We start from the raw sequence: 23,369 nt of genomic DNA, 5'->3' as shown, positions 1-23,369 counted from the left end.
TGTGAAAACACAAGAGGCATTTCAGCAACTCATCACACAACTAATTTACCACCCATTCACGACCCCGCCGCAACGTAATCTGTAGGCTGTGGTAGGTTGCGCATGAGATCACGGCTAGTGTGACATCACCACACTCAAGTACAAACAGATAACAGTCACAGCTGACTGTCCACAGTGCGTGGACCTGCAAGAAGACCACACTTTTCTCGGGCCATTATCTCCGTAACCGTTCAACTTTGGACATAAGTGTTTTGGGTTATATCGGCATACTTTAACATAAGGAACACCCTCCCGAAGTTTGGTCCATTCCTCCTGGGACACCCTGTATATATATACATCATCTAATAAGTATAAACTTTTGAATTCTTCAACGTCTAGTTGTATTCTAAAGAACATGTCAGAAACTAGTCTTATGACTGAATTGAAAGAATTGAGATAAAATTCTGTATGACTTAACCTCACAAGAATTTTACACTCTCCACCTGATATATTGAGTTCAGCTGTTTCATCTAAGGAAAGGGAAAAATGAAAATTTTATTATGTTGTTAGATGTAATAATTCTTTTTGCTTGCTGTATGAGATTTTCTCATTCCTCTCCAGTGACATTAGCATCTTTCTCCACTTGCATATATGACATTAAATCTGTACTCCATGGTAACTGTGGTCTTCAGAACTTATTCCACAAATAACAGTCCCAACACTGATGGGTGGCTGTTTGCAAGTAGACAATACACTGAATTTCAGTAAGGACAGACTTCAGTTTAGACAGCTCTGTGGGAATAATTTCTTTGGGAACATTTAACACTACAATAATTTTTCAATATCCAACAAGTACTGCAAAGTTCTCTGTGTTACTTCTACATGCATGCAGAATATCAAGAACATAAATGTGAAAAGTATACAAGGTAAATCATATATAAGAAACTGGTTTAAATCAAAGGGCAATGATTACCTGAGTTCCATTAGGCAGCACTTGAGGCAGGTCTTCATTAACCTCAGCACTGGCAGGACACTGATGGTAACTGCATGCACACCAATTGGAAAATTATCAAAGCAGCAGCTAATCACAATAATCACAGCATTCATTTCATCCAGATTCCCATCTAAAGTCATTAATTTGTTTAGGTGTGCAGACAGACACACAGCAACATCAATGTGCCCTTCATCAGGAAGTGTCATAAAGATCCTAGTACAAATAAAAGATTCAGTGTTCAGTGATATTATAAATATGAGTTAAAAAGGTTACAATACACAGCAATATCTAGTAAAATTACTGTCACATGTTAAGTGACTAGACATGGGGTTTGGATTGTTAATCAGATTTATTGGAATCTTATGAACCGTAACTACAGTTAATTATAGTGCCATGGAGAATTCAAGCAAGGCCCATAGGGTTGCAAGATGTCAAGTTTCCCACATTTTTTAGCCAGTTGTCTTACAAATGGTGGTGGGGTTGTCAGCCTTACGTGCAGGCCACCCTTTACTCCCCAGAAAGATTCCTGGTATTTATTTCTCCTAGAGGCTGAGCTGACCCCTAGGCCATAATGCAACTGGAAGGATTAGGTCAATTGAAAAATCCAATGGCCTCATTCGGGACCGAACCTGCCACCTTCTGGCTTGTAGCATGGTGCCTCAATCAACTATGCTACCATGTGCCCCTGTGGAGGAGGAGGAGGAGAAAAGCGAGAGAGCACTTGAAGTACATATTATAACACTGATTAATTCTGGATCCTTACTGCTCTTGTGCAGAATTTCATTTTGTACTAACATGAGTTCTAAACAAATTTGTATTAAATTCATATGAGTAGAAATGTAATTATAATCATAAACCAAACAAACAATAAAATCTCAGTTAGTCTAGCCATCTCTAGGTCAAGATATAAAACCAGTATTGACCCTCTTCCCCAAAGAGCACACCAGGCACTACTGTAACATGTGAGCCACAGCAAGAGAAAGATAAATAAATTATTCATCACAAAGAATATGCCACTGCAATAATACTGAGAACTCCACAGATGATGAAACAATATTTTAGATAAGTCACTTGTCAGACTGTGTCCATGTAAAGTACTGATCAAACCATATCTGAATTTTATGTGGTGTATGCATATTCTCCACTGACCACTTGCAAGCCCTGAAATCTGTCTTCTAATAGGCCTGATGCAAGCAGAACATGTATAAAAAACCATCTAAAATCAGCATGCATGGGCCAAACTTTAAATTAGAAACATAATACTAAGCAGGTGGCTACTATTTGTTGATCAACTTCAAACATTACTACAAATCATATAAAATTTATTTTACCTATCTCTTACAGCTTCAAAACTACACATTCATTCAAAGATGAGTGAGAATTTTCTACTGGCTGTTTGGCATACATGTTAAAACTCACGCTGAAATGTCAGACAGTGAATGTCTTAACAAAAACAAAAACAATAACTGACAAACCTTGAAATGGCACATTTCAATGGGTTTTTGGGAACTGCTGTCACATACAAGTCAACCAGAAGCTGAATGCAAAAGGCTGACACCTTTGTTTTCTCATATGAACTTCCATTTCCCAAATGCTTCTTAGCAATCTGAAAAAACAAAACAAGGCACTAAAACACAGATAAAGAATTATATAATTCATGACAGATTAGAAGGCATTTCTCATGGTGCTCATGTTACCTAAATAATCCCTATATAATGATACTTGGTAAAAAGTAAAGCTATCCCTGTACCGGGCCGTAAAAGCCCATAGGGTTGTGAGACGTTGAGGGTCCCACACTATCTAGACAATCGGCTCAAAGATGGTGGTAAGGTTGTCAGCCTTACACACTGGCCGCACTTTACTCCCCAGGAAAATTATGTAATTCCTGGTACTCATTTCTGTTAGAGGCTGAGTAAACCCCAGGGCCTAGTGTGGCTGGAAGGATTAGGTCAACTGAAAAAGTCCTCTTCAATTGCGAGGATTGCTGCTTACACTCAGGGTCGTAGCCATAAACCCAACTTTCGTCACCAGTGACAACCTTCGAAAGAAAGTTTGGATCCTCTTGAACCTGCTGTTGAAGTTCCCTGGAGACTTCCAAGCGATGCTACTTCTGTTCATTTTGCAGCAGTCATGGCACAAACTTCGTTGCAATCCTCATGTTCAGTTCCTCTGACAAAATTCGTTGACATGTACCATAACTTAGTCCCAAGGCATTACAGAGGTCTTGGATGGTCAGTCTATGATCTTGCAGATTCAAATCCCTAACTTTCGTGACATTTTCTGGTGTGGTGCCAGTCGAAAGCCGTCCCGAATAATCATCATCATCAGTCGATGTTCGGCCATTTTTTGAACGCCTATTGGTCAGAGTTCCTAGCTGCAGATCCAGAGGTCCAGGTTCGATTCCCGGCTCTACCAGATATTTTTCTGAGAAGTAGTGGGTCTGAAATGGGGTCCGCTCAGCCTCATGATTATAATTGAGGAGCTATTTCAAGGAAATAGCGGCTCTGATCTAGAAAACCGAAATTAACAGCCATGGGGATTTGTTGCGCTGACCACATGACACCCTCTATCCACAAAAGTTGGCACTAACTTCGCTGACAAGCGGCGGTCGCTTGGTCGGTATAGTTCACTTGCGGACTAAAATCACGGAGTTTGTTTCGTTTGTTATACCAGTCATAAGTTTGTGTCTGGGCTAAACTGTTGTCACCAAAAGCTTGCTTCAGCAGTTAGTGCGTTGCTGCAACGTTTTTTCCAAGTTTAAAAAAAAACTTTATAGATACGCTGCTCTCTCAGGTCAGCCATCGCAAAAACTGCAAACTCACAGAAACACAACAATGGAAATACGTTCACCAACAATAAACCCAACCACTCAACCACACTGATTCAAGAAGGGTGTGTGGGGAGACACCTAGCAGTATTTCGATGTACTCATAACCATTCGCGGGCAAAATTCAAATTTCAGGAAATTTTGGATTGCACCACGTATGTTGGGGCTTCATTTGTTTGAACATTTATTTCCATTAGTGGAATAAACTTTCCTCTCTACCAGATAAGTACTTGTGTTGCTTTACCACTCCTCTGAGCAGCTATGGTTAAGGGTCAGTGTTTTTAAAGTTCAAAACTTCAAATCAAAAAGAGCTAGCACAAAAGTAATATAACTGATTTGCATTATGGAGGTACACAGTTCAATTACAACCCAAACAATAACTATGAAGACGTTTTGCATAATTTTCATCAGCCTTTCCACATAGAGCACTATAGCTTAAAAGGGGCCAGATATGTCATTTTGCGTGAAAATATAGCAGACTAAAAACACCTGGAATGTGATGTAGTTATTTGTAGATTATGAAGAATAGTAGTAAAAGTGTTGTATTTGTCTGTATTTAAGAGCAATAAGTGTCCAGTAAACTGAATTATCAATCTGAAACATGTCTAGTCACTAACCCATGACAATATAGCAATTATAGGAATGCATCAGAGATTCCATCCACATGCTGACTTGACCTTGCATTCCTGAAGTTAGGGACTGTATGAATGATATAAGCACCTTTTATTGGACATTTTAGTTATGTGATATTTTAGCATCCCTCATTTCACCATATGTTATTAGGCAAAACAACATCTCTCTATTCTTAACTGGTTACCTGTTAGCACTGAAAAGAGTTAAACATAAGCAATTAATTAATTTTGTCTTTAACGCCTCTGAACCTTACTCGACCAAATAATTCCTGCTGTCTCCAACAAGTGCTGAGGTTAAGAATGCACGAACGCTGCCACATACCATAAAAGTCTGATATTTACAAGGATAACTTCATAAAAAAAGTCTGTTCTTTTTTGATATAATCACTACATTTTAGGATTATAGTACTCAAGAATTTACTCACATCTTTAAGAATATGCAGCTGTTGTTCAATTGTGGCAGCACGCAACAGATTCTCAATTTCTGCACCTACAGATGTGCCTTCAGTCTCATCTATTTTTCCTGTAATACAAAGTGTTCTAAAACTTTCAATTTATAGCATTAGCAAAAAAATCTTGAAAGTGCGTTTGTTCACGTGTATGAAAGTTTTTTGGGCTTTTTCAATGTGTAACTTAATCTGTTTTCACTCATGCTGGAATTTTATTGCATGGTAGTAAAGTAAAAAAGTAAAGTACAGGTATCCCTGTAACATGCCCTGGAGGCCCATGTGGTTGTGAGATGTTGAGCTTCCCACATTTTCTAGACGATCGGCTCACAGATGGCAGCAAGATTGTCAGCCCTACATGCCGGCTGCCCTTTACCCCCAAAAATATTCCAAGAATATTCATGGTACTCATTTTTGTTAGAGGCTCAGTTGACCCCAGGGCCATAGTGCGGCTGGAAAGTTTAGGTCAATTGAAAAAATCCAATGACCTCATCGGGATTCGATCCCACAACCTCTTGGCTTGTAGCATAGTGCCTCAACCAACTACGCTACCTTGTGCCCCATTGCATGGTAGTAAAGAGTAAAATAGCTGTATGTATTCAAATAATTGCACTTTTTACCATTAAAGAAATGTTTAACTTCCAGAATGAAGGTAAATCATTTCAAGAAAAGCTGAAGTGTTGTATCCCGTATTAACTCATACAATTACCTGCATTATGTAATTGCCCAACCAGATGTAAGAGTAGTAATAAAAATCATTTTTCTGACCAAACAACTTCACCTTTCTTACTCTGTCAAGATTATCACCAACATTTCAGTGTCTCCCCTGCTTCCAATCCTCCTCACAGTGGACTGACAGATGGATTCTGTCCTAAAAATTTGTAAGGAAGCAGGTGACTTGAAGCTAAAATACAAAATATTTTGGAACATTAAGAAAAAGAAAATGAAGTTCCTGAAATTAGGAAAATATATATATTATGGTAATATTAATATTCAACTCAAAAAACTGTTATCAACCCAACTATGCTACACGCTGGAAGATCGCAGCTATGATTCCTGATGAGGTCACTGGATTTGTCAATTGACTTAATCTTTCCAGCCGCACTATGGCCCTGGGATCGACTCATCCTCTAAGCGAAATCAGAAATTCAAAATAACATAAAATGAAAAAAAAAAAATGTAACACAAAATTTTAATTAATTATTTTTATGTTATTTTGAAGTTCGCTTCAACGCGCAGTTTAGTGCACATCAGAGCAGTGTAACAGTTGGACGCAATAAGACAGCTGAAGATGGCCATTTATGGCCGCAACATGTTGTGTTAAATGGTGAATAAACAACTGTTGCATTGTTGACGGACTGTGGATGCATGGACGTTTAACTCACTATTATACCGAGCTATCCTGGCTAGTATCAGAAAATACATTGACATACGGTGAACATTACTTACTTGCCCCATTAATATGGTTGCCTGCCACAGTAACAGCGCACATTTCTTTGCATTCACTGCGAACAATTCCATTACAACCACCTTGTACACTTGCCACACGAAGAGTCATTGTTGCCATTTTAAATAAAATTATATCATTACTTTAAACTGAAAAAACTTGTAAAAGAGTGACATATTCAGCATGTAATAAATGTTATCCACATGGCCACTAGTCACAGCAACCAATAATTTCCCACAAGAAACACTGTACGTAGTACGTGTCTTCAGCTATATAATATAAAAAATACTTTTTTAATGCACAGTATTGTAGAGCACACATGTTCAAATATAATGGTTAATTATAGGTACGGATCACGGAAATGCGGCAATACTTGCATCTTGCATACAGAATATGGGGCTCAGTGTTACACTTTCAATATACTGAAATCTCTTAAGTTTCTTCGACACTAAACAATTTTATCAAATAATCCCCGGAACCACAAGCCTGTTACTTTCATTCCGGTCAAAATAAAAGCCACTCCATATCAGTCACTGTAATCACAATATAATTTCATTTAACATTATTTAGAAAAATAAAGTTATGGAAATACATACAATTCATGCATTAAAAAATTCAAATATTGTTTTCTTATGAATTACTATGTCGTCGTGTTATCTCTGAGAATATCGCAACTTGAATACTGGTGTAAGCGTTAATTTTAAATGAAAGCGCTACTTCGTCCATCATTCCACAGTTCTACAGCCATACTAATTCCATATTTGCAAATAACAGAAGGAACAGACCGGAACGGACTAAAACCGAGTGTGACGACAAGTAGTATACATGGAGGCCATAGAGCGACATGGAGATTGAGTATGGGTAGCGGGTAGGTCTCAATTAGTTCGGATCGATGCCGATTGCCGTAGATTGTCGCTCTCCTTCTCGTGACACGTTTTCTGCTTGAACTAATCACTTCAATCATGTATCTGGGTTCTAGGTGTTCTAGGTCTTCTAGGTAGAGTATGCAGGAGGCAGGAGTTATCCTACTGCCCAAAACATTCACAGAATGTTATAGAACCTGTTCATTACCTCGTTGACGAGATCCAACCACTGATTCATGACTTTAGTTCTCAACGACTGCTTCTGATGATTGATTGATTGATTGATTGATTTCGTCACTGTAGATCATTGTACATGATATATGACAAGTCAAGTTAATTCTGAATATTAACAATTTGATATATAAGTAGATTAAAATTACAATAGTTACAATTTTTTACTGCTGATTACAATTTAGAATTAGTTAGATATTCTTATTTATGGAGAATTTGATGGAATGAACATGTTGATCCCAGACTAGGGGAATGCCGCAAGTGAGAGTTAGGGCAATTTTTACACAGAAATTTCAAAAACAGAAGTTCGATGCAAATGCACTTCTGTTTCTAAAATTAAAATTGACCGTGTGCGTTACTATTGTTGAGAACAATACTTCTGAATTTTTTGTCGTCTAACTGGTAAACTTTGAGCATTCTTTAGAAATGGTTTAAATGACAGTAATAGCAGAAGGAAAATGACATAGAAGTGCAATATCACACTTTAAAACAATTTGTTCGCAGGTTAGCACGACCGAGAAAGTAAGCTTGCAATTCGAACAGTAGTCTCCCAGTCACGGAAGTCATGGACGGTCATGGATTAGTCATGCCCGGTCATGCCGGGGGGAAGGTACTGACCGGTACTGACCGGTACTGACCATTTCTGACGATAAAAGAGAGCACAACATTCGAAAAATGGCGGCCTCACATACGGGGGTGACTCAGTCGGGTATCAGTATATAATATCCAAACTTGAAATCGTGTGTGGTTTATATGTGTCACTGAGGCATACTGACAAAAATTTATTGATGTATATTTCAGTGGATGCAATGGATACCTTGGACGATAGCTTATTGAGCCTGGAGAAGCTGGATAGGACATCCCCCGAAATGTGGCCTGAACAGAGTATGGTTTGTGACAAGTAAAATGCATGACGGCGAAAAGGAAGTATATCTTTTGATATATTTAAATATATGCTTATGTCAGTTCCAGGTGTTTCGGAATTTGTGTCGTTGCATTCATCAGCTGCTTATGCTTTACAGCAACCCTGGACCAGAGGCTTAGATCCAGATGACATTAACCTCTTACATCGTAAGTCATTCTGTAGTACATCACTGAACGTCGCGTTAATAGAGATAAGCACACGTGCGTCGTATACCAGAGACTGGTAATGCTGACAGGATTTTTAATAATAAGGGAATGCGCACAATGTGTTTTGCCTGTAGGCTAATGCTAGAATAACCTCAAAGTATGCCAGTCACTTTTTTATTCCTTTCCAGTTGACATGCACTCACTTTGAAGTTCTGATTATATATGCACTAATCTAAAATGCTGTTAAGAAAGTGGTAGACATTTAGCAATTTTATGTTTCAGTAGATGAGTTTTGTCATCTATTTCCCCATATCTTTCTACTTTTTTTTTTTTTGGTAGATTTAGCTGTGCCATCTGTTTTCCCTGCATATCATACTAAATTGAGCAGATTTAGCTCCATAATAAATGTGGAAACTGTTCAGTGAGTAGAGCCCAATTTGTGATTGATGTCTTGTAAAAATCTTTAGTAATAGCAGGCAAATACCTCATCTGGCTTTGAAGATGGATGGTGAGCATAGATTGGAGACTTTAGAGAAGAGATTGCTGTGAATACTTGGACAGCATGATTTATTTTTGACTACCACTAATAGTGCATAATGGCCTGTTCAGGTTACTCTTATAAATGTTTAGTTTTCTTTAGCTGAATAATCTATAATTGTAGCCTGTGTTTTGATGTCTGTGCCCCATGATTGCAGCAACACTGCCGTGCCAGACTGTGGCTGACACATTGTTTCCTACTTTGTCCTTTTGCACTTCTAGTTTTTCTTCATTGATTTGCTTTACTGCATTGTTGCTCATGCTGAAGCCCTTACCCACTAACAACCAGCTGGTAAAATCTGCTTGTCAGCATATCACTCATAAAAATAACTTCTGGTATCCCTTGATTTACAAAGGTAATTTTATTCTGTGAAAACTGCTTGTAAGGTGATAATTCTTAAGTTGGAAATTATATTCCCATTACTTTATATGCAGAAGTCACGTGAACTCACACAAGTTCCAGGAAGATCCTCCAGTATTTTTTAACACACATTTTAATAGTAAACAAACTTAAAATAAGGACAATATTACTTGTTTAAGGTATTGTAAATGAAACTTATTTTATTAATGTTTATTTTCGGATAGCTGATGCAATGCAATGATGCAGCTTGTATCCAAACTTACTTACTTCAGCTTCTGGCTGCGCTATAGCTCAAGCGGTTAGTCGCTGGCTTCCCACCGCGGCGGCCTGGGTTCAATCCCGGGTATGGTCAAGTGGGATTTGTGGTGGACGCTTGAATCTTTCACCTATGAATCCACACTGTTCACTTAGGAAGGTTCCCACATATGAACTAAAGCAAAAACATACTCTTTTGACTTCATATTGGGTTTCTGTAAAAGTCTTCCTCTTGGGACTGTCAGATCCTGTTCCCCATACATGCTGGATAATGGAAAATCTATTGTACAAGGTTTTGTATACATACACAATTTTGGTTGGATAACTTCAAGAGACCACTGTACCTTTAGCTCTCTAAATCTTACATGGAGTGTATTGTTTTAACTAATATTGACATTCTCAGTAAATGCTTTTTGAGGAAATTATCTAATTAGAAAGCTCTTATAAGCCTAGAATGATACTTTGGATTGTGCAGCTGAACAAGAGATCTTTATTTGAGGCTTCTACATAATTCATTAATTCATCAGACTGACAGCTGTCTCACATAAATGTGTAAAACTTACTGGCATTTGTGCATATTTATGCACAGTATTTTGACAAAATGAGTGTTTTTAGACATAATGTTCGTAGTTTAATAATTCCATATTTCCATTTTTGTTGCAACTCAAGATTAAGCTTATGTTATTCCAGAATTTGGTAGCCTTACGGCATCTGGTCTTATAGCTGAAGTGAAGAAGCTACACGATGTTGCTTATCAGCTGGGGTTGGAAGAGGCTAAAGAAATGACACGAGGAAAATATCTCAACATATTGACCAGAAGGCGTCGATAATTAGATTGAATGCTACATTTTGAATTACTTTGAACTAAAAATTAATTCTTCATAAACAAATGAGGGAGAGTCAATAAATAGGCCAAAAATTGTTATAAAATGTAAAAATGTGATATTTGAACCTGGAAAAAACGTTTATTTTTTGACATATCCTCCACCAACACTGATACACTTGTTACATCACTTTACCAGTGCATCGAAACATGCAGCATAAGAGTCTTATAACTATTGTTTCAGCTACTTCCACATCTCTGTTTCAACCTTGTTATCAGTGAAATGTTTTCCCTCCCATTTTTAACCCCTTTATGCCACAAGCACTTCCTGCTGTAAATAAGAAACATTTCTTTATGAATACCCTTTGTATTGAGTCCTTTTGCCCACATGAAATGCACAACAGAACCCTGCTCTTTGGTAGTATACTCATCAAGCACGGCCACCCTTTTGACTACTAAAACCAGCCTCTGCACATGCACATGTGCGTCAGCTACCTAGACTGTCATGTGATACACATAGGAAGCCTATTATGTCCATTACAGCTGTTTTACTTCCATGTGTGTCCTGTTTATCAGCTCTCCCTCGTTAAATGCCCAAGGCATTAATTCTGTAACTAACAATACTGTATCACATTTGATGCTTTTAAAATGTAATCTTATTGTTATCAATAAAAAAGATGTTATATTATTGTTTAATGTTAGCATTATGTGCTGAAACTGGGTAGATGATACTGTTTTTGCAGTAACATTGAAGAATGAAGTTCATGAACACAGCAGAACACACTACCTGTATGTCTCTGTGTGTTGTATGGAGTCAGCCTGTATGCCTCACATCCTCTGTTATGCCTGGTAGTTAAGAAGTTTGTGAATATTTGCTCATATGAGCTTACCAGTCATGACAGGTTTTACAGCACACTGATTTTGAAGGCATTCTCTTCTACTGTTATATTTCTGCCAGTGGTTGTATCACATCAGGGAGCACTCCAATGGGCCTTTCCCTGCAACCTTCTTAAACTTCACTTACAAGTTCTTTTGTCTTTTGTGCTTACTTGAACCTTTCATGGCTTTCATTTACGGAAACAAATAGTAACTGGCAGGGACTAGACTGGTGAATATGGAGGACCTTCAGAGACAGTATCGCTTGGCAACACTGTGTGCAGTCAGGTCACGTTCATCTGCATGTATGGCGCTGAATTGTACCAGTATAAGTTCATATGATACAATAGTTCCAGCTACCTGGAATGGAAGACGTTACCACCAAAATTATTACATTAGTTCTTACAGCTACCTATATTTGTAAATCAAAATCTGTCAAAATAGAAGTATGCATATTCCAAAAGAACAGAATTTGTCAAGCAACCTAATAGAGTGGCACCCCATTTTAATGTTTCTTGATTGAAGATTTTCCTTCTGTTAGCTTTTAGTTTCACTGATTCCAAATTAATGATGTGTTAAATTGCCTCAATTTAAGATTTTACTAGTTTATGTTCAGATCCATTGCTCCCAAAAGAAACTTTAAATTGGGGTTTCATTGCATAAATTTGTATTACACAGTATGTTCATAATCTAAAATTGTGTAGTGTGTTATAGAAGGAAGATAAGAGTAATTATTGACAACTATAGATCATTGAAAACTAAGAATGGAGATCATTAGAGTCAAAGAAATTGCCTTAATAACAGTCTTAAGACAAGATTACATATATATAGTTGTCCTGTAAGTCCCAGGCCATAGGAGACCTCAGTTACCTCACAAAATACATATTGCAGGCCAACAAAACCACAGGTGCATATGGAACACTCATTCACTACATAAAGTATTCAAACTGGAGTTCATCATGTTGCTCACATGTGAATGTGGCACTGTATGTTGCAGTGTCCCAGGAAAATCCAGCTGTCTGGAGAACATTCCATGGGGTTGGCCCTGTCTACTATCCATACAAAAACTGATCTAACCACTGGCGCACAGAACTGCTGAAGAGGGGTGTTACTCCATTCTGCTGGAAGTAAAATTGAAAGAGTGACATGAGGGCTCTTATATTCCAGGAGCTGATGGTTAACCTGTTATCCATAAAGGCAGGCCTCGCAGTAGCACTGCCATGGATGCCACACAATACACTGATTCAAAGCGAGGTTCAATGTTGAGCTTCAAGAGCTATGCGATAATTCTTATCTGACCAGTACACAGCATTATGTCTGCTGATGATACCATTCTCCAGACCTCACACCACTGGATTTTCTTCTGTGGGATCACATAAAATCAATGAAGTATGAGAACTGGCCATAAAACATTGACGCTCTTCAGGACAGTATCTGTGTTGGGTCCCCAACTGTTACCCCAGTTAACAGTGATGTTTGCACTGTAGTGTATGGCACAATTTTCACGTGTGCAACAAGGCAGGCACCAATTTGAACATTTACTGTAGTGACTGTACAAACCGTTGTGTTGTTCCATGCTTTTGTCATTTTGTGTACTTGCAGCATTTTGCCATAGTTGGCCACACTACAACAAGTATATTAAAACAATGGTTTCATTCATTATTCTTGTTTGATGCTGTACCCATCTTCACTACCATTTCCCCTTACCCTCAAAAAGTATCCCCCTTTCACCGTCATGTCACCTGAAGCGGCCTCTGTAGTCTAGGGGTAACGTTCCCACCTCATGACCCAAGGTACATGAGTTCAAACCCGGTGGAGGTCGTGGAATTTTTAAGGGTGTGTCATAGATTTACGGCATGTAAAAGATCCTCATGTCTCAAGGAGACCTCTGAGCAAAATTAGGCAAAGTTTCCCGCCCAAGTAGTTTCCAATTCCTCCAATAGGTGGGGAAGTATTGAGGACCACTGCCAGAGAGGTGGCCGACCTCGCTGGCGGAACAGGGCTGATAGCGAGCACCAGTACTGGAAGGGCATGGCGACTAGTAGAATAATTGAAGGGGGACGCACAATAGATTAACAACTAGTCACAGTGCATAGGGATACCCAACCCCTCCAAGAATAATAATAATAATAATAAATCATGTCACCTGGGCAATATTGCCATACTTTTTTACTATTGATATGTAAAGAGCGTAGTTGCATAACAGCTTATCCTAGGTAAGGGATTCAAGTACTTGAGGTTGGAAACACATGATTTGCTACAACTTTTCTCTTTTTACAATTTTCTGTGTTTCGCCAAATCACAGGTCTCCTACGGCTTAACACTGAAATCATACATTATAGAATTCATTAAGAATGTTAATGGAAGTACAGTAAATTCATACAAAATATCCCCAAATTATTTCTTTTCAGTGTGATTATGTGTGACATGTTCTGAGAACTACCCAGAAATCATTCAGCCAGTCAGGCTGGAGATGCAGGCACTCCTCACTTCAACTTAAGCTGACTGGTAGCATACTCAACAAACCAAGGGGCTATACACATTACAGTTTTCCTTCAACGCTGCCCAGTGAACTGTGGAACAGCTACCATGTGGCCAGCCTATGCTTTATGTCTGAGCCAACCAGTATCATCTTATATGGTCTCTGTTTCACTTTTGTGGCAGTTCATGTTGAGATTTTTTAAAAATATCTGCTGTTCAAGGCATATGAGGGATTTTTGGGAACAGTGGTCAAGCCTAGCATCTGTTTCATCCAGTTTTTCTTCAGTGAGGACAATACATTTTGATTAAGTTGAATTATAACTTTGTTTACCTTAATTCATTTATGATTATTTTTTTCTACTTGGAACTGTTTCATCTTGAAATTTTTACCAGAATCTTTTCCCTACTATTATTACCCAACCATTTTTCAGATAGGCATCACACATGAACCCTCATTCCAAAACGTAATTCACACATGTAGCAATTTTAACACAAGTAATGTGACTGAATGTTTAATATACTATCAGGGATTTAGGGTTATAGCTGCCAGCCATAATATGTAAGCTTGCTTAAAAGTACCTATTGAGTGGTTTACTGAGGGGGAAACTGTAATGTGTGTAGGCTTTGGGTTTGTACAATCTGTTAACGGTTGGCCCATATTGACATGAGGAGCATCTGACTCATCTATTTGAGTAGCTACACAGTTTTCAGGTAGCTCTCAATTCACCACATGGTATTTTCATATTCCATGTATGTATTGACATTATTAAAATGTATGTGTATAAATGAAACAAAAGTTGTATGTTATAAGATTCTAAACCTAACATATCTGACCCTTTATTGAAACGAACCGTGAGAAGAAGTGTGCGTCTGACGGAAAACAGATTGAGTCCAGTTAGTGCAATTTCCTTTGTTGTCACTTGATGTAGGAATCTCTGCACCTGCAAGTGATTCATGGGACAGTTCTGTAAAGACAATTGGCCAAGTTTTTTGTATAAACTGGATTTGCAGCAATTTGATTGTGTACATAACTCTCACACAACATTTATAAACCATTGAAGATAACAATGAGTACCTATGAATATGTAAAATAACCAGCTGAAGACACAAACGAATCCAACATTTGAAAATTATATGAGCATGAACCGTAATAGGAACTTACTGCACTTTGTCACATACAGTGTATCCCCCATTTAATGTTCAATTTCAGTGATCCCAAGTGAAAAATCTGTGTTAAAATTCCTCTATTTAAGATTTTCTTCACTTTAATGTTCAAACCTATTGCTCCCAAGAAATGTTAAGAGGGGGGGTTGCTCTTTCACTGTATAAAATTACCCTCTAATCATAAATATCACAGAGCTAACTAAGGTCTACACTAAAAGCAGTGCCTTCGTATGGCTTTCTGAGTTAAAGTTCTTAATTAAAATGTGCTATATTTTGTCTGTCTCTTAAAAAGAAACTTTATAACAAGTTTAGTGTTTAATAAGAATGCTTGCACATGCTGAAACATCACACATTTACATTTACTGCATCACAGACAATGCTTTAGAAAAAAAGGGTTGCATAGTCAAAAGGTTATGAAGCATCTGGTGTAGGTTGTTGCTTTTTATGGCCCCAGGCTCTCTTTGTACAGTACAGAAAAACTGATGGAAGGATTCAGTTAATTTGTTACAAGTGGAACTGTTTTTTGCACCTCAGTGGAGAAGCTGGTTGCAGGAACTGAGTAAAGGATATTCCTAATTTGACAGCTCTGCTCACTGATGCTGGCTGCAGAGAGGGTCACTGCAACTATCCGTAGAAGTACATATCCAAAAGATAAGCAGAAGTAGACCATTTGGACTGCATTTTGTGGTAGACTGAAACAATTAGAACAGTACAGCTCCAGGGAAAATTACTGCTTTAATTGAGAAAAAGTATAGAACAAATTAAAGCAATTTTTATTATATATACTGTCATGGAGAAATGTGGTTATTGTTGATAATATTTTTTTCTTCCCTTTTGCCAGAATAGTTCTGAAATATAACCAGAAGTATACAGAGCTATGGCCTAAAATTGAAAGGAACTACATATTATCACATTAAATTTTCAAGAGGGAAATATTAATGACTAAATATATTCCTTTTGGATACAAGAAATCTGAGAAAAGGGATGTGGAATTAACTGATACATAACCAGGAAATAATCAGTCTCAGGACAGTATTGGCATCTGCTGGTACTTGATGCCTTATTATTTTCTGTTATTACCACCAGGAACATTTTAGTCTCTCATTTATATTTCTGTGTAAAACAGTTCCAAAGATCTATATCATCAAACATAGGTTATACCAGCATATTATTTTATTTCTTAAACAAAAAGAAAATTTCAATTTTTATTTTTTTTCTGCATTTCCATATTTGGGAGATATTTAATTCCTTTCTATATTAGACCCTAGCTTGCTTTTGATTTTTGTCTTAAATGTACCTTAAAGGAGACCCAATTCCTCTGTCATCCTCGTCTTGTCTTCCAAGTTAAGCTTTTGGCAAAATGTACTGGACTTGGCCTGTTCTCACAGAAACCCTATTCTTAGCCACAAGTTTAACCTACTTTCCTTTCCTAAGGAAAGAAAATAGGCTTATGAAAGAACCATGTTGTTCTAGTATTTGCATGTGTCTCTCCTTTTGGCTTTTGAGCCATTTAATCGGTTTTCACAAAATTTTATATGTTGACTCTGCCTTTAGAGACCATATGAACCTGAATTCAAATCGTCCATTCATAGTGGAGCCAGGCAGTTGATAATGAGGTGACATCAAGGTGCCAAACTTTCCACCTGATGTAAGCTCTGGAGATCTCTTGGTCTGCTTATAGTGAGATATCCCCAGGTGCCTTCTTTCATTTGCCAGCAAGGACAACAAAGCCTCGCTGCTGGTAACAGCTGGACCTAAAGTGGAGCTCCAGCCAAGCCATCAGTTTTCCTGAGATGGACATCCTTTTACCAGGGCGCTTCCTCACTAATCTGTCAAATTTTTGTGCTTGATGGTCAGGGTACTCACCCTCATCATGAGTACTCTTTCAGTCTCACCCTCAGTTGACCCCTCACCAGAGCCCCTGAGAGATTCTGACTGCCTCTTCACAGAAGTAGGAGAGCAGAACATGGAGAAAAATACCTCTCCCTAAAGCACCAATGGCAGGAACCCTCAAGTCACTCCTCATATATATACAGGGATGGCAGAGTCCCTCCTCTGGTCCCATCCAGACCTACAGCCGAGACATCAGTCACCCAACAGGGGAACCTTCCCCACTGTACTTCCCTCTTCTAGGATTTCCAGTTCTTCCTGATAGGTTTTGTGGGGTTTCGTCTGTCGTTACTTCAATGACAACCCACTTCTTCGGAACAGTTTGTAGGTCCTGAAAAGGACCGTTGGTTGCTGAGATGCTTGGCTGGTGAAGTAGCACAGGGCGCGCCGGTAGGAAGGGATGTTGGTTGTGGTGTGTTGAGGTGGCTGAGTCAGTTGACTGGCCGCAGTGTGGCCGTTGCTGGAGGTTGCTTGGTTGTTGGATAACGTTCGCTTGCCGAGCGCAGTCGCAGGAGTGGAGAGGCGTAGCTACGCCAGTTGCCCAGTGTGTCGGGCATGACTACCGGCGAATCAAGGCAGCCGAGTTGCCCAATGAGTCGGGTGTGACAGCCGAGGCAGTCGTGCCTGGTGCAGCGAAGTGCCGATGCCTCCGAAGACTGAGTGCTGGTGATGAAGCATGCTGTTTGTAGACTGCTTGAAGACTGCTGAGGAACTGACGTTGAACTGATGACTGCTGTTGCCAGGTTGGAGCTGCTCCTTTTTATACCCACCTCGGTAGGTGGAGCGAAACTTGCATTTGAGGAGCAACAATTTGCAGAGCGCTGATTGGCTAGCAAAAATGAGGAGCGGAAATTTGCAGTGCGTGCTTGTATAAATATGAATGAAACGTCCGGCAATGCGATATTCGCTAAGGAGTGAGTGTTGTCTAAAAGACTGGTGGAAACAGCGTGCTATGTGGGATGTCCCCACAGTACCATACCCATTCCCGAGTCCATGAAAGAGTTGGTTATTTCCACAGTAGCAGAAGACCTAGTAACTGAGCCTTCTATGCAGGAAGACCTCTCTGTAATAACAGGAGACTACAGAATTGGACTATTCAACAGAAGGGAGAATTTTTCTGTCAAGATACTGACAACAAGATAATTCCAGCCATCCTCTGTCATTTGCCAGCTGGAAGGATGAGCACAGCCCTCACCACTGTGCCACTGAACCTGCACCCAAGCTCCAGGTGAGCACTCACTTCTTTAAGAAGTGCCTTCCTGTTCAAGGCTGCTGCTTCTGCTAGCCAGTGAAATTCTCCTCCATGGTCAGGTTTCCTGCCCTAACCAAGAGAAAGCCTCACCCTCAGTGTACCCTCATTAGAGACCCTGAGAGATTTTGGTTGCTGTAGGGGAAATCTGTCACAACCCATCCACACAGCAACAAAAGTGGGGAGAAGGATAATCTACAATGAACAATGAAGAAACATATATCCCAAAGGCACCATTCACCACGATGCTCCCTCAGTGCTATGCAGGCTTTGGCATGGAAGCTCACACTTGAACTTCAATCACCACCACACTAAATCATCCAGACTGGCCTATCTGCCTCCAGTCAGGAGAGCATGCTACTTCTGGGGATTCACAAGGAGGCAGGTGAGGTGACATGTTCCCCAATGGCTATGTGAAACATTGAAGTTATGTATGAAAATTTAATGTAGACAAAATCTGTAGTAATTCCTCATCAAAAAGATGATGGTGATAACAACAATAAAATTATTCATAATCTGTAAGGAATGAACAAATATGACTTGACTAGGATCTGACTGTATTGTATTTATTACACTCTGGCAACATCCCACGTTCCAGCACATCCATACAAGGCCGAAGTCATTGGATACAGAACCTGTCACAACACAAGCTTGCTAAATCAGTAAGTAGTCAACAGAACAATGCATATAAATCCACAACAATAAATCAAGCATATGAAACCCTACACATCACTGCAACTACATAACCTACCATATGTATATAAAATATAATACAAAACTGGAACATATACATGACAATAGATCAAATACTGGGTCATAGCTAAACGAGAAACTATCCCTAAATAAAATATTAATCTAAAGTGTAACAGGATTTAGTATGTAAAAAAGCACTTAAAGCTGCTCTAAATTGCTTAATATTATGAACTGACTCTTTTATGTTTGAAGGAAGATGATTAAAAAGCTTAATACCAAAATAGTAAGGTTCTCTATTGTAAATTGTCAAATTTGTCTGAGGGCGATAAAGATCAAAATTACGCCTAGTATTAAGGCCATGAATTTGTGATGTCGTGTGATATAAACCCATGTTATTTGCAACAAACATCAAAAAAGAAAAATATATTTGGCACTGCAATGGAAAAATTCCCCAGTTCCTAAATGCATCTCTACAAGAGTCACTAGATCTCAACCCACTCATGGTTCCAATTATTCTCTTTTGAATTCTGAAAATATGCATAAGAAGAATTGCCCCAAAATATAATTCCATAGGACAAAAGTGAATGGAAATACGAATGATATACCATTTTTAATGTGTCTGTGGGCATAATGGGCTTGATCACCCTCATTGAGTAACAAGCCTTGCACAATTTAGACACGAGTTGGGATATATGAGCTTTGTATGACCATCTGTCCATAAGTACAAAACACATTCCCTAGAGTTAGACTGCGGTTTATTATTGCATTACAAATTTATTTTATCATAATAAGATGTTAACAACACAAGTTGTAGTACTGGAAGTCTGCAGTAGCAGGCTCTACGAATTCTACTCATAACTCCATGCTAACGGAGACTATTCAAAAGACACCTGATAAGCCTCCTTTCCATTATGGGCCATAATATTCTTCAATGGATGTTGCATTATTATTCAGTAAGTACTCTTCCAAAATGAATATCTTTACCTGCAAATAACTTTTGTTTGCACTATCTTACTCAGATTCTGGACAAGTGGCTAAGATGGAAGGACAAAGAATGAATACAGAATTCTGATGTGTGGACACCTCTTGGGACACAGCCATTTGGAAGGTCATGGAGATGGAAGGATAACATTAAGATGGATTTTAGGGAAGTTGGGTGTGAGGGTAGGAGTAGGAAGCAAGAAGCACAGGATCAGGGACAATGAACCTTGGGTTCTACTAGCAGTGAGGCAGTATATATTGTTCAGAGAACACCCAAACTGGCACCCAAGCATAGCTTTGCTTGCTACCTTCTTCATGCTGGTTTTTTGCATGCTTTAATCTTTGATCTTGACCTTGGAGGTGACATGTTCCTCTGAAACATAGGTTGACTTTCAATGGCCTGCACAGAATTATATCCCAGAAGACAGAACTCTTCATAGCCACTACTGTGGGAACTTCACACCCCACAAGTGCCATTCCATTTCACATCATGTTGACATGTAATACTTACTGTAGGCTGTTGAGCAGCTGGATGCAAACAGTGTAGAGGTTGTTAGCAAAGGAAAGAAACACAAGTTTTGAAATATAGGAATCTACTGTCTTAACTAGGCAAGACAACGTATTGTAATCTTCATGCATCTGGTTCCAGAATCTTGGTGGGACAGGCTGCAACAGATAAATAGATCATGAAACAGGAGAAGAATATAGATGAAGATACCAAATTTATACAGAGAAATTATACTAAAGTAATAAATTCTGTATTGACGAGAGTTCAATACATATTCATTTCTAAGGGTCCATATTTTAGAAAGGACTTCTGTTCTATCTTCCAAATTGTAACTTCTTGTTCATAGTCTTGTGCACAGAAAGTTAACAGTAGGATAAGGGAAAGCTGTTAGGGTAGTACTGCAAGGACTGTTTACAGAAATGGTAAAGATTGTTGGACTACAGGATGAGAGACTTTTATCAAGTTAATAGACTACTGCTTTCAATCCTGAACTTTAATTTGTATATTGTTTAGTCATTTATAAATTTATTCATTGCTTATTCATTCTCACTTCATTCTGAGCTTTCTTCAACTTTATGACATAGTAATACTATACCTTTCTAACAGTCAAGGATTTCTGTTGAATGATTGTTATTGACAGTTCATTTTAACAATCTGTGCTGTAAGGGTCAAGTGTCATAAGACGGCCTAAGCCTCGTTCTTATTCATTCATTCATTCATTCATTTATTTTTCGTTCCATGGATCCACAATACAAGTGAGATATAGGACATGTCCGTACAGTGATTATTCATAAAATTAATAGAGCAAGAACTAAGTACATAAATAAAAAAAAGTATAAAATACAAATACAAAAACAGAAACAAATCAGAAACAAAATAGATTCCAGTCATATGGCAGAAGTTTGCTGAAGTTTTGGAGGAATGGAATATACAGGCAATCAATATGGTCTCCTAAAATGTCGGTAAACTTCTACTAGATTACATGGCATCACATTGCAGGAGTTAATATCTTTACATTGAATCAGTTGAAAAATGGATACCTTTCCTTGAACAGATTTCAAGCATCTGTTAAGCTGACGAAACCTGTCAGCCAGCGCAACACTCATCAGGACAATGAAGAGGTCCATGTAAGTCCAACCAAAGGCACATAACACATTGATGATGAACATGGTTATCCCATTCCAGAGAGAACAAGGAAAATAATCATACACATGGGGAAAGCTATTGAAGAAGAAGGTGCATATACCATCCATCTTGTCTTCTATTGCACACAATACTGCCAAGCGGATTACTCGAATATGCGAAAAGGCATGTTCGACTGTAACACAATGAACATTATGCAGTAAGTTCCAATTTTAAGATACAGGTACAATAAACCAACTGGAACCCCAACTGTAGTGGTATACATAGAAATTTAACAAACACTGAATCATTTAAATAAATGATCATTGAACTATCTGTCATGAGGAATTCGTTCTAACCACTTCAAATTCACGCTACCTTATTTTAGTTACAATCACCTGAGAGTGTGAAAATATTCCATATTTTCATACTGTAAGAATATTGTGATCACAAAAGTTACATTGTTATTTTTTTACTTTCTGAAGAGGTACCTAAACTTAAAAATTTAAATGAAATATTTCTCTAATTGAATTTACATTGTTGGATGTAACCTGCTGTTCTGGGTAAAGGTACATATTAACACACTCTTTTAGCATTATTTTTAAATTACACATTCATTCTCATATTTATATAAACCTATCATTTTCTGATTACAAACTGAAATTTTCATTACCTTGTATGCCAGTAATGCACTCCCTCTGTAAGAATTCAACTAAGCATAATTAATTATGTGCATTTCAGTCTCACAATTTCTCTTCAATCAGTATACTTTACATGGAGAATAAAAACAGTGGTTACTTACTGAAAGCTATAGAGAGAAACATTGCAGTTATTAGACAGAATTTGTGATGCTGACGATAAGGGTAGCCATGATGAGCAAGAACTCTTTCCATCTTCTCCCATCTATAAGCTAAAGCAGGCCATCGACGTGCTAGCAGCAGGAAAAGTAGCATTCTACTGAATGAACAGCCATAGAAAACAGAGCATTCTGTGGACACATCACATATAACATAACTCCACCACCAGAGTAATAAACCCTAACCTATGCTTCAGAACTGAAGGGGTACACTGGAGTAAAATTACTTTTATCATATTGCTGTGACTGGTGATTTTAAAGTTTCACTGCACCAGGAGGAATGTTAATTTTTGTAGATTTTGGCAAACATAAAATAATTTCCATCCAGTACTTAACAGAAAGTTCATTCTATAATGACACAACAACAAGAAGCTTACCATGTAATTCATCTCTTTCAATTCATACACCAAGAGTAATTCTCTTAGTACCAATTACAAGCTGATTTATTGAGGCTAGTGATATAGGCAATATTTGACATATGGTCAGTCTTCTCATTAGGAATAAATATGTTGAATTTAGTTATGTGTGTCCAACAGTGTGAAGAGATACAAGAGGAATGAACTGACAGATATACAGAGAAGTAGACAGATAGATAGGTAGATAGATAGATAGATAGATAGATAGATAGACACACAGACAGATAGATAGAAGCTTGAGGAAAGAAGTGTGAAAGTAAGCTAAAGCATTCATATACAATTGACAATTCATTAGCCTTAGAAATTTACATTACAGGTATTATTCATGTTATTCTAGATTTATATTAACAGAAGCTCCTTAGGTGAAACACAACTTTTCATACCTAAACCTTTACTGTTCTGCATATTGCTGCCCCCAACTCACATTTTCAAGTTATTATGATAAACTTTACCATGGATTGGACTTACGAGTCTCTTCAAATGTGCGACCATATTTGAAGAATCTTATAAGACACAAAGATGTCATGAAGAAAGTCCCAAAGAGAGATAATGCTGCATACATGACTCGCAGATTAAACCATGAAAACCTACAAAACAGGACACAACATAATGTTAGAACATTCAAACATTACCTGTGACAATAGGCAACATTTAGTCACACATTATT

General features: G+C 38.2%; 3 protein-coding genes across 6 annotated transcripts in view; 1 reads left to right on the top strand and 2 right to left on the bottom strand.

Annotated features, from left to right (window-relative positions):
• LOC111875632 (thyroid adenoma-associated protein homolog) overlaps nt 1–7,141 on the bottom strand; it is a 64,809-nt gene extending 57,668 nt beyond the window's left edge. The window contains exons 1-5 of one of the 3 annotated variants that reach the window (XM_033750148.1): nt 6,922–7,141; nt 6,328–6,594; nt 4,858–4,955; nt 2,449–2,579; nt 953–1,186 (exon numbers count right to left, since the gene is read on the bottom strand). In XM_033750148.1, the coding sequence (XP_033606039.1) occupies nt 953–1,186; nt 2,449–2,579; nt 4,858–4,955; nt 6,328–6,445 (581 nt within the window). In that variant the 5' untranslated portion in view covers nt 6,446–6,594; nt 6,922–7,141. Of the gene's footprint in view, nt 1–952; nt 1,187–2,448; nt 2,580–4,857; nt 4,956–6,327 lie in introns of all 3 variants that reach the window. The other 2 variants (XM_023872020.2, XM_023872021.2) reach the window with 2 other exon arrangements.
• An 877-nt stretch (nt 7,142–8,018) lies between these two features.
• LOC111875635 (protein lin-52 homolog) lies at nt 8,019–11,155 on the top strand. 2 transcript variants are annotated; one of them, XM_023872029.2, is made up of 4 exons: nt 8,019–8,128; nt 8,221–8,304; nt 8,392–8,490; nt 10,334–11,155. In XM_023872029.2, the coding sequence occupies exons 1-4, from the start codon at nt 8,095–8,097 to the stop codon at nt 10,471–10,473; spliced, it is 357 nt and encodes a 118-aa protein (XP_023727797.1). In that variant the 5' UTR covers nt 8,019–8,094; the 3' UTR covers nt 10,474–11,155. The 2 variants fall into 2 exon arrangements, with proteins under 2 accessions (XP_023727797.1, XP_023727796.1); XM_023872028.1 differs by having other exon boundaries at nt 8,020–8,128; nt 8,386–8,490.
• Nucleotides 11,000–23,369, bottom strand: part of LOC111875633 — a 43,202-nt gene continuing 30,832 nt past the window's right edge. The window contains exons 12-18 of the mRNA XM_033750156.1: nt 23,171–23,289; nt 22,233–22,418; nt 21,349–21,626; nt 20,312–20,466; nt 15,517–15,679; nt 14,675–14,788; nt 11,000–11,702 (exon numbers count right to left, since the gene is read on the bottom strand). Of these exons, the coding sequence (XP_033606047.1) occupies nt 11,592–11,702; nt 14,675–14,788; nt 15,517–15,679; nt 20,312–20,466; nt 21,349–21,626; nt 22,233–22,418; nt 23,171–23,289 (1,126 nt within the window). The 3' untranslated portion in view covers nt 11,000–11,591. The remainder of the gene's footprint in view (nt 11,703–14,674; nt 14,789–15,516; nt 15,680–20,311; nt 20,467–21,348; nt 21,627–22,232; nt 22,419–23,170; nt 23,290–23,369) is intronic.

The sequence above is a fragment of the Cryptotermes secundus genome, unplaced genomic scaffold, assembly GCF_002891405.2.
Source record: "Cryptotermes secundus unplaced genomic scaffold, Csec_1.0 scaffold297, whole genome shotgun sequence".
NCBI classification, from domain to species: Eukaryota; Metazoa; Arthropoda; class Insecta; order Blattodea; family Kalotermitidae; genus Cryptotermes; species Cryptotermes secundus.
Note: the sequence above shows the minus strand (reverse complement) of the source record. Positions and strands in the feature narration are given on the sequence as shown.

Bases quoted from the DNA above. Each gene is read 5' to 3' on its own strand.
- LOC111875635 (XM_023872028.1), top strand. From the start codon at position 8,095: ATGGCGGCCTCACATACGGGGGTGACTCAGTCGG. The intron at 8,129-8,220 runs GTATCAGTATAT...TGTATATTTCAG, and splicing joins TACGGGGGTGACTCAGTCGG to TGGATGCAATGGATACCTTG. The intron at 8,491-10,333 runs GTAAGTCATTCT...ATGTTATTCCAG, and splicing joins TGACATTAACCTCTTACATC to AATTTGGTAGCCTTACGGCA.